The sequence below is a fragment of the Mus musculus genome, chromosome Y (assembly GCF_000001635.26).
Source record: "Mus musculus strain C57BL/6J chromosome Y, GRCm38.p6 C57BL/6J".
Classification (NCBI taxonomy): Eukaryota; Metazoa; Chordata; class Mammalia; order Rodentia; family Muridae; genus Mus; species Mus musculus.
This window is the reverse complement of record NC_000087.7, coordinates 34,307,870-34,318,767: the sequence shown is the minus strand read 5'-3', so window position 1 is coordinate 34,318,767 and position 10,898 is coordinate 34,307,870. Positions and strand designations below refer to the sequence as shown.

The 10,898-nt window shown below is 35.2% G+C and overlaps 1 protein-coding gene across 1 annotated transcript in view; it reads right to left on the bottom strand.

Annotated features, from left to right (window-relative positions):
• Positions 1-2,555: 2,555 nt before the first annotated feature.
• The window catches only part of Gm21647 (predicted gene, 21647), a 31,122-nt gene continuing 22,779 nt past the window's right edge, over positions 2,556-10,898 (bottom strand). The window contains exons 4-6 of the mRNA XM_017318700.1: positions 5,507-5,624; positions 4,673-4,763; positions 2,556-2,639 (exon numbers count right to left, since the gene is read on the bottom strand). Of these exons, the coding sequence (XP_017174189.1) occupies positions 2,556-2,639; positions 4,673-4,763; positions 5,507-5,624 (293 nt within the window). The remainder of the gene's footprint in view (positions 2,640-4,672; positions 4,764-5,506; positions 5,625-10,898) is intronic.

The window sequence follows — 10,898 nt, the reverse complement described above, 5'->3', positions numbered from 1 at the left end:
CCTTCAGAAATTACACCACGGAACAGACCTGGTATAAAGGGAATGATTGGGAGAGGGTAGAGGAATGAGGAAATGGGGGAGGTATAGAGGCTTAGAGACAGAAACAAAACCATTAGTCAGAAAAATATGGGGCAAAGAACAGATAGAGGGGAAGCTGAAAACAAAGAGAGAGACAGAGCTATAGAAACAAGAACAATGGGAACAGAGAGGTTGGGCCTAGAACAGAGAGAGGGGGCTAATCAGTCCTTTTATCCTGCCTTGAAGTTAGCAGTTTAGTTTCTTTCAAGAAGAAATATACTTTCAATGAATTTTGTAAGTTAACAGGAAATATTTTCATCTCTGAAAGCAATGTTAATTTTAAAGTGTTTATAGTACATTTTTGTGGGACTACTTTCTTAAGAACAATATAAGCCAGGTATGTTGTCACATACCTGTAAAAATACCTACATGGAATGCTGAGATTACCTAGAACCTAAACATTCTAGAACTTCTTGGACAATACACAACATACTATGTGCCTATTTCAAAAATGAAATGAAGTGAAATAAAATCAACCCAATGTACCTTCTTTATTTGTATCTCTTACCTTTGGAAACTAATAAGATAATGAATCAAAAAATAAATAAATTTCAATTATCTGTATGGATGAAAACAATTTTAAATGTTAAGAAGGTTAAAAAAATCACTACAGTGATGGGGAGGAAAGAGCCTGGGTGGGAAATGGGACAAGAACGTGAACATGATCAGGTATTGTGTGTGTGGGGAACATAACTGAAGTGCTGAGGAAAAGCAAAAAGAATGGAAACAGGCAACTTTTTGAGGTAAGAGGTGAGAAAACCCTCGGTTATATCAGAGACCTGGGAGGTGAGAGACCCTAAGGACTCAAAGGGAGGGACCTTAGAAGAAATGCCCTACAGTGGGGAGAGGGAACTTGTAGAGTCCTCCTCCAGTGGAGGGACAGGACATCAAGTGGAAAGATTGAGTTACCATCCCACAGTAAAAAGCTCTAACCCAGAATTGTTCCTGTCTGAAAGAACTGCAAGGAAAAAACATGGAGAAAAGCCTAAAGAAAAGGAGATCCAGTGACAAGACCAAATTGTGATAAAGCTCAAGGAGAGGCATCAAGGCCTGACACTATTACTGATGCTATTCTGTGCTCACAAAAAATGGGCTTATCATGACTGCTCTCTGAAAGACCAAGCCAGCAGGTGAAAGAGTCAGATGCTCAAATTTATATGCAACCAATAGACAGAAGCTGGGAACCCCTGTGGATGAATTGGGGAAAAGCTGGAAGAAGCTGAGGAAGAGGTCTACCCGGTAGGAGGACCAACAATCTCAAATAACCTGGACCTCCCAGGATGTCTCAGACACTGAGCCAGCAACCAGGCTTCATACACCAGATGATATAAAGCCACCAACACATATACAGAAAAGGACTGCCAGGTCTGGACTCAGTCAGATGAGGTCCATCTAATCCTCAAGGGACTTCAGGCCCCAGGGAGCAGGGAGGTCTGGTGGAGAGGGGACAGGATGGTGGGGACATACTCTTGGAGATGGGGATTGTAGGCTTGGGGCCCTGGGAGCATGGGGGCATGTAGGCAGGAGATATGGGGTGTGGAACAGTAAGAGGGGGAACTAGGAGAAGAATAAAATCTCGACTTTAAAAAAAAGTATAAGAATAAATTTTAAATAATTCAACTATATTAGCGTGTGGAATTTCAGTCCACAGGACTATATACCATTCACATATTCATTTAGATTTCCTTTGGAAGTTAATATAAAGATGCACTTACACTTAAACAAGAAAATGATTAAAGATATTTAAAAATAAAGAAGTTCTATTTTGACTCTAAAGGTATAACTGCTAGTTAACTTTGTAATCACATCACTGGGATTAACTTCCTTCTCAGAATCATCAGAATAACAAGGATTAAAGAAGCTTTAAAACTCTGTTTCATAGGAAACAAAAAAGTTAGAGATTTTTTTATTTGTTTTATATATATATATATATAACCAGCAAGTGAAATTTTTTCATGCTTCATTTTTCTGAAGATGGGAAAGTAGAAGAGTACTTCAGATTATTCTCCATGATGGCTCTTTTAAACATAGACATTTTTTTTTCTCAGTTCACCATCTACACCAAAAAGCATATCTTAGTTCTTGGTCCCCAAGTTCATCAAAACCTAAAACAGAAAAGCATCTCTTATTAAATAAATTCCCAAGGATACAAATATGAAAGATTCTGTGCAGATGATGTATAGGGTAAAGGTTAAGGTCAGGATTAGGATTAGGGTTAGTGTTAGGGTTATGTTTAATAAAGCAGGATAATTATAGTGTTATTAAAGTATGAGGTACATCTGAGGTCAAATTCCCATTTTATCATTTCATATCTTTAATAATTCATACAAAGCCATTAGGATTTTATGGATAATAGCAGTCATTTCAGTCAGAAATAATTCAAAATAATAAGTAGTTAAAACTTTATGATTATTAAAACATATTTAGATTCCTAAGGTCATTTTATGGACCATGTGCAACATACCTCCATGGACTTCTCATGCATCTTTAACTGCTTCCAGGGTCTGGTTCTGACTACATTTGGACAGTTTCAATGCTTGTTGTTCTTTTTGACAACTATTCTACAAATGTAAAAGGAAAATATTAGTATAACAATTCTGTTTATTTTTGTTGTTACTGCCATGCAACATGCATGGTAGTCTAACAATAAAACACTAAATGTATATCTAATACTAAAACATTTATGTGAGCAAAAATAATTCTATATGAAAGTTAAAAGGAATAGTTTTCCAACTGATTTAAAATTTTAACAACTATTTTGACTAAATATATGTATATTTTTACAATAACATGAAATAAAATTATGCTACCAATTGTGGGGTAGGAATTTTTTTTAATGTGAAAGAGTTTTTCATAATGCACAGACTGGCCTTAGCCTCTCAAGTTCTTATGTTTATAGGCATGCACCATGTATACATGAACTCGGTAAAATCCTAGTCTTGGAAGCTTAGATTGGTTTTCTCTAGGTTCCAATCTCAAGCAACATATAGAAGTAGTAACATAAAGTTCTCATTGTATTCTTTAGGGTTGCACACAACCATGATAATTTGCATTTAAAAAAAAATTAAGACAAGCCCTTTACACCTTTTCACCTTGGGCTACTACAATCCTGTTTTGCCCTTTATTCACTGTGATCAATTTTTTACCTCACATTTGCACTCAAATCATCATAATTAAGTAAAATTACCTCTAATTTGCAATGCTTATCTTTAAAAAAAGTGCACCTGCATACATTTGGAGACAAAGGGTTAATATTGGGTGTCATCTTTGATTTCACAGTACTGTTTCAGAGACAGAATCTCACTAAACCTAGAGCTCATCATTTATGCTACACCTGGTGGCTACAAAGATCTGGAGATCTTCTTTTCTCTGAACTAAATCTGAGATTGGTTGTTTTAAAATGCTCACAACCACACCAACTTTTTTTTGTTGTGGTGGTGGTGGTTTGTTTTTAGTGTTGCTAGTTTGTTGTTGTTTATTTTGTTGTTGGTGGTGGTGGTGTCGGCATTCATCCCAATGCAGGGAATATAAGCTGGGGTCTCCATGCCTACACGGGAGAAAGATTACCAACTAAACCATCTTCCAGCCCTGTAAATCAATCTTATTGGGCCCACATGCAGCATATGACACATTTAGGGATCTTTTCTTCTTTAAAACTTTCCTTCACTCATGGTAGTTTTCTTTCTACCAGTGGTTCTCTTCCTTTACTGGCTCCCTCTCACCAGCTGCCATATGCAGAATTACAAATCTTGAAGTACCCTGCTGTTCTGTCTTTAGACTCCTTATTTACAGGGATGATCACTTTCCCTTGAAATGTCATCCAGAGTCCAATGTTTAAAAACTGTCTTCAATTGGAGTATTTATTATTTATCTTTAGTTCCTATCTCTTTCCAGAACTGACTCATAATGGCAGGTTCCTCAATGCCTTCTGAGGCAAGAATGAATTTGCTGTTCCTTTCAAATTGAATACTTTCCAAACTATTAACCAGTAAATAAAATAAAATAGTTAATATGATTATCGTTGCCTCAGATCTTACTTGGAAACCATATGATGACTACAGTGATTGGTAGAGTAATGGAGGCATGATCTAAAATTGTTTGCTGATATGATATTCTTCCACAGGAAAATTCTTCCAGGGCTGTTGAGATTGTTTGTTTCCATCCTCTGTTGTTACTAAATCTTTACTAAATTTAGGACTGTAAGAACTGATTTACCAAATTGAGTTGGTTTTTTAATATAAACAACAGAGTCCAGGTGAAACCAATAAATAAGCTTTCTCTCTTCTTTGAACTCTGATATATTGTGTTTTTTTTTTTTTTTTTGTAGTCACTGGTAATCATCTCTTGATCTTTCTGCAAATGTCTGCCTCTTGAAAATTTATGATCTGGTATACCATAAAATGCCTAGTCGTTTTCATTGATAGAGTATGCAATCAATAGTTTATATCTCAGTAAGACTAGAACAGAAGCAAGGATAGATAGATAATGGAACTTAATTTAGTTTCATATGCTGAACTCAAGGCTAGTTGTTCCATTCCTACTTAGTAATACTAGGTTAAATATTAAGTTTTTTTATGGTACCAACCACTGATTTTTCTTTTTCTTCATTGAATTTCTGTACATCCATATCAGACTTCTGAAATGTAGTTATATACTGCTCACAAAATTTGTTGTTGATGTTCTTCCTGTAAAGCACAGTAACAAAAGCAGGCACATTTCATACCAATATGAAAAAGAACACTCAAAACAAATTCAATTGAACATTTCATACTATAAAAAGAAAAATAGCAGTATAAAATATCTAATGGGAAATCATTATAGATTTTTCCTCTAACATATTATCAGAGAGGTTTTCATTTACGTTTTAGCTTTTCAAAATTAAAGAAATATAAACACACACAACACACACCTAACACACACACACACATACACACACACATATATATACATGTACAAAATTTAATTATATTTCAATGTGTTTTTTTTCATTATTTTCTACCAAATATAAGTTCTAATTTATTTTTCATACATTGCCTTAGTAAAGACAGTGCAAAACATGTCAACTAAAATATACAAATTGTCTGCATATGTAATTGTAGTTGTTCCTTTTGAATATTGTTAAACATAATAATCCATAAATTACATTCCTAAGACTATGTGCAAGACTTCTGTATTTCCACAATGAATGTAAATTAAAATTTAAATCTCATTAACATTGACTTAAAGCAGAAAATAAAATTTTCATAGATTTCTATGAATTAGATTTAGTTTGCTTGAAGGCATGATGTTATAGGGTTAACTGTTTAGACAAAATCAAAGCCAAACATTTTTACTAAAGAATCAGACATGATATAATTTTTTTTAAACTTCAGCCACATATAATTTTTAAAATGATACACATTTGACCCTACAAATATAACAACTCTACCTCTCTCGTTCGTTCGTTTTGCAAAATCTTTCTAATTTCTGGTTGCTGCCTTTGAAAGATTCTTTGACATAAGTTTCCATCCATTTTCTCTTTATGTGAAGCGTCTTATAAATGTCATCTATATTAAAAATAAAGGGTCATTTTGAAGAAAAAATAGATGATTCCATGTATTCAAGTAAAAATAGATATAGATAAATTTCATTCAATAATGCTATGGAAACTTAAAATTAAATGATAGATATCACAAACATGCTTCATACTTTAGAATACTTAGGGTTTGGTATGTTCAGATGAAGGATGTTCAACCTGTAAAGTCTACAGAAATGTTCCACAACATAGAAAAAAACAGTCCATGTATTTTGGATAAGAAATATCTAATCTTATCTGAATTTTAATTTCTGTAAGGAAAATAATTTTGAGCTTCAAGAACAGTTTTCAAAAGAACAAATGCACAAAACAAAGGATCAAAAGTATACTTAATTCTTCATAGGGAAACACTTTTAATAAAGGCTAATTCTTTTCCAAATCTAAAAAAAGATGATGCAACTGAAAGAACAAACTTGACTGTGGAACTGTTAGACCCATTGTTTAAAATATTCAATTAAAATAAGAGGGCAGCCGGGCATATTGGTTCCCATGTTAATCCTAGTATTCTGGAGGAAAAGGCAGAGAGATATTTGTGTGTTCCAGGTTAACCTGGTCAACATACTGAGTTCCAGGACAGTCAGAGCTACAAATGAGACCCTGTCAGAATCAAACCTGCATTTGATTCCTAGCACCTACATAATGTGCACAAATATCTCCAACTCCAGTTCCAGGGGATGTGATGCCCTGTTCTAAATTCTGCATGCACCAGGTACATATGTATATGACTCACAGACATACTTATAGGCAAAATACCTATATAAATAAAAATAGATAAAAATGTTAAAATCTATGTTTAAAACAATGATCTCCAAGTTTTTTTTTAATCAAAATAAAATTATTTCTAAAGTGAATTGGTAATTATATTTCAGAACATATCCTTTAAAAAAACAATTGAAGAAAATTATGGTAGGAACTTTTGATCAGTAACTGCTGCAGTTCATGAAAATTGTAATGCTTCAGAAAATGTTTAGTACCTTTCTAGCATGCACAGTTAGCTTTCAGTAACTAGGATGAAGCTATATTTCGGTATACATGTTTAATATTCTCACCATACATAGTGCTAGACAAAATCAGATTATTAAATGATTATTCTGCCTCCTCTAAATAGAGCAAATCCTTCAGTTGAAAAAAAAATAATTTGGTAAAATGGGTAACTTGAAAGAAGCAAAATATTATTTTTTAAAAATATAATATTGTTTCATGGGGGTAGAGATATGGCTCAGCAGTTAAGAGTACTTCCTGTTCTTTGCAAAGGACATAGGTTTGGTGTCTAGCACTCATATGGTGGCTCACAACTATCTGACTCCAGTTCCAGGTATCTGAAATAATCAACTGATATCTGAACAACAGGTACACATGTGGTGCACATATATAACTGTAAGCAAAACACTAATACACATAAATAAGTCCAAAAATAGGTATTAGGAGCATTGTTTAGTAAGCCATGTAAGATGTTTTTTTTGTGTATGATCCTAGTATTGGAAGCTTAAGCAGGAGATTTCCAGTGTAAAGACTGCATAGGTTAAATAGGAAAATGCAGGCCAGCCTGAACTACATAATGACACCATATCTCAAAGACAAGTTACTGTCTTCTGAGAAAGCTCACTTAGCATTCAGTTACATATAATTTAAAACAGATACTTTAGAATCTGAGTATCATTCTCTCATTGTTTAGTAAGTTGTCTTCCACTTACAGTTAGATAATTCATTTCATAAAAAGAAAAAAAAACAATGAAGGGATTGGAGAGATGATTCAGCAGTTAAGAGCACTGGTTCCCTTCCAGATTTCTGAGATTGGAGTACCAAAACCCACAAGGTGGCTCACTACCTATAACTTCAGTTTCAGGGGATTCAAGGCCTTCATCTGGCTTCCTCAGGTACAAGACACACTAGTTGTGCACATACACACGTGAAAGAAAAAAAAAACAATAACCATAACATAAAATTTAAAAATAAGTTATAAGGGTTACATTAAAGAATTCAGTTTTGCATTGTGCCATATAAAGAAGGAAGCACAGAAGACTCCTAGAAAAGAAACTGACTTAATATAAAATTAGCACTGGATCAATGAAAATATGTTTCATGTATAGAATTTTGTATACATATCACTTAGCTATGAGTACATGGAACTGTGAAATTGTTTACATCTATTTTTTTTTCCTTTTAAAATTCCTTCAAAGCTGTTACAAAAACGCCTCAGTAGTCAAGAGGGCCTACTGTGAAAAGAGGAGGTTCACAAAGTACTTTTTTTTGTTTTTTAAGTTAAGTAATGTTACTTCATGCTTATCAAAGGATAATTCATCAAAGATGAACTCACAATTCGGAATATCTATGCTCCAAATACAAGGGCAACCAAATTCATAAAGAAATTTTACTAGAACTCAAAGTCCATATTGTACCCCATATAATAATAGTGAGAAACTTCAACACCCCACTCTGAGCAATGGAGAGGTCCTGGAAAAAAGAAATGAAAAAGAGACACTGTGAAACTAATGAGAAGTTATGAAACAATCGGATTCATCAGATACATATATATGTATCTGTCACACACACACAGACACACACAAAGAAACACGCACACATATATTGAAGCAAATTCACACACAGTTCTCATTAGATGAAGAGAAATTATTTGAAAAAAAAATCAACAAACCTTCATGATAATAGTCTTGGATAGATTAAGAATTTTAAGCACATACCTAAATATAGAAGCAAACCAGAAGCCAACATCAAATTAAATGGAAAGAAACTTGATGCAATCCCACTAAAATAAGACAAGACAGGACTAGACAAGGCTTCTTACTCTTTCCCTACCAATTCACTATAGTACTACAAGTTCTAGACAGAGCAACTAGAAAACAAAAATTGGTCAAAGGAATAAAAATTGGAAAGGAATAAATCAAAATATCACTATTAGCAGATAATAAAATAGTATACTTAAGTGACCACAAAAATTCCATCAGAGAACCCATAAACCTGAAAAACAACTTCAGCAAAGTGGCTAGATATACAATTAACTCAAACAAAACAGTACCTTTCTTCTACTCAAAAGATAAACAGGCTGAAAGGCAATTATGGAAACAACACCTTTCAAAAGTCACAAATTATAGTTCCTTGATGTGACTCAAACCAAGCAGGTGAAAGATTTCTATGACAAGAACTTCAAGTCTCTGAAGAAAGAAACTGAAAAATCTCAGAAGATGGAAAGGTCTCCCATGGTCATAGATTAAGTTAGTAAAAATGGCTGTCTTCCCAAAAGCAATCTACAGATTCCATGCACTCTCCATCAAAATTTAAACTCAATTCTTCGTAGAGACAGAAAGAGCAATATGCAAAACCATTCGGAATATCAAAACTCCAGAATATCCCAAAACTATTCTCAACAATAAAAGAACTTCAGGGGGAATCATCCCTGAACTTAAGCTGTATTATGCAGAAATAGTGATTAAAAAAATGTATGGTAATGGTACAGAGACAATGCCTTCATGAAATGGAGAGATTTAAATATATCATCCTGTGTGATCTCAAAGGAAAAAAAAAAAACATGGTATGCACTCACTGACAAGTGGATATTATCCTAAAAGCTCAGAATACCCAAAATGTAATTCACAGACCACATGAAGCTCAAGAAGAAGGAAGACAAAAGTGTAGGTGTTTCAGTCCTTCTTAGAATGGGGAACATAATATTCCTGATAGGAAATGTGGAGACCAGGGCAGAGACTTAAGGAATGACCATCCAGATTCTGTCCAACCTTTGGATCCATCCCATATACTGAAACCAGGCACAGTCACTATTGTGGATACCAACAAGTGCTTGCTGATAGGAGCCTAATATGACTGTCTCCTGAGAGGCTCTGCCAGGGCTTGGCAAGAACAGAGGCTGATGCTCACAGCCAACAATCAGACTGATCATGGGGTCCCCAGGGGAGCAGTTAGAGGAAGAACTGAAGAAGCTGAAGGGGTTTGCAACCTTACAGGAAGAACAACAATATGAACCGAGCAGACAGTCCAGAGCACTCAGGGACTAAGCCACCAAACAAAGAGGGGCACCCATGACTCTAGCTGCATATAGAGCAGAGGATGGTATTGTCAGACATCAGTGGGAGGAGAGGTCCTTTGTCCTGTGAAAGCTCCATGCCCCAGTGTAGGCAAATGCCAGGGTAGGGAGGTGGAGTATGTGGGTGAGGGAACAGGCTCATAGAAACAAAGCAAGTGTCAAATGGAATAGGGATTTCCTGGGGTTAAACCAGGAAATGGCTGATATTTGAAATGTAAATAAATACACACACACACACACACACACACACACACACACACACACACACACACTCTGATGGCTTTAACTGTGACTTCAAGTGGGTTTACATCTAATCACAGGATGATCTAAATTTTTCCCATTCCTGCTAGTTTTTTGATAAATTAGAGTAAATGTGTCTGCATCTCAATCTCCAAATAAAATCATAGTTGCTCTTATCACAACCAAGCTCCTCAACTTTTTTCATCACAATACAAATCTAAGACAAATCTTAAATATAAAATTCTTCCTGGCTGGACAAATATGTTACTGCTACAGCAAGAAGCTCTGGTTTCAATCTTCAGGAATGAAAAATAAAAACCCCCAAAATTTAGATATAAAAAATAAAGAAGGCATGATTCCTCGGGCCCCATTACATTTCTGAGGCTGAGGACTTCAGGTACAAGGCCAGTCCAGGCTGCAATTGAGGTTTCAGACAATCCTGAGATATAGAGCTAGAGCTTACTTTCCTAAACTAAAACAACAAATAAATAAAGACAGCCTGGTCTGAATTATGTCTGAATTCCCAGCACTTCTGAGGCAGAGAGAAGCCTCTAGTATTTGAGGCAGTTTGGAACCTATATATAGAAATTTCGGCAATGTGGCATTTTCACAACACGTTAAAATGTAGACTGGTTTTCAGTTTCATTTTAATAAATTCCTGGTGGGAAGCAGTTGCACAGAAGAGGTTCTTGTCTGTTTCATCCACTAAGTGAAGTCCAGTTTACTCATACCTCACATCCCCAGGCCCCAAGAATACTTTCAGGGTCTCCATTTCCTTGGCCTTCCTGATTTCTGCTAGGAGCTAGTCTGTTCAAACTCTTGCACTTACAGTGAAGTTCTCAGTTTTTCTCAGCAGAGGCCTAAGAGGGAAAGGTCGATTGTGAACCTGGAAGTAGCAACTTCCTGAGTCCAGTGAGGGTCACCTAATCTCATTACTCCTGAAGAAAC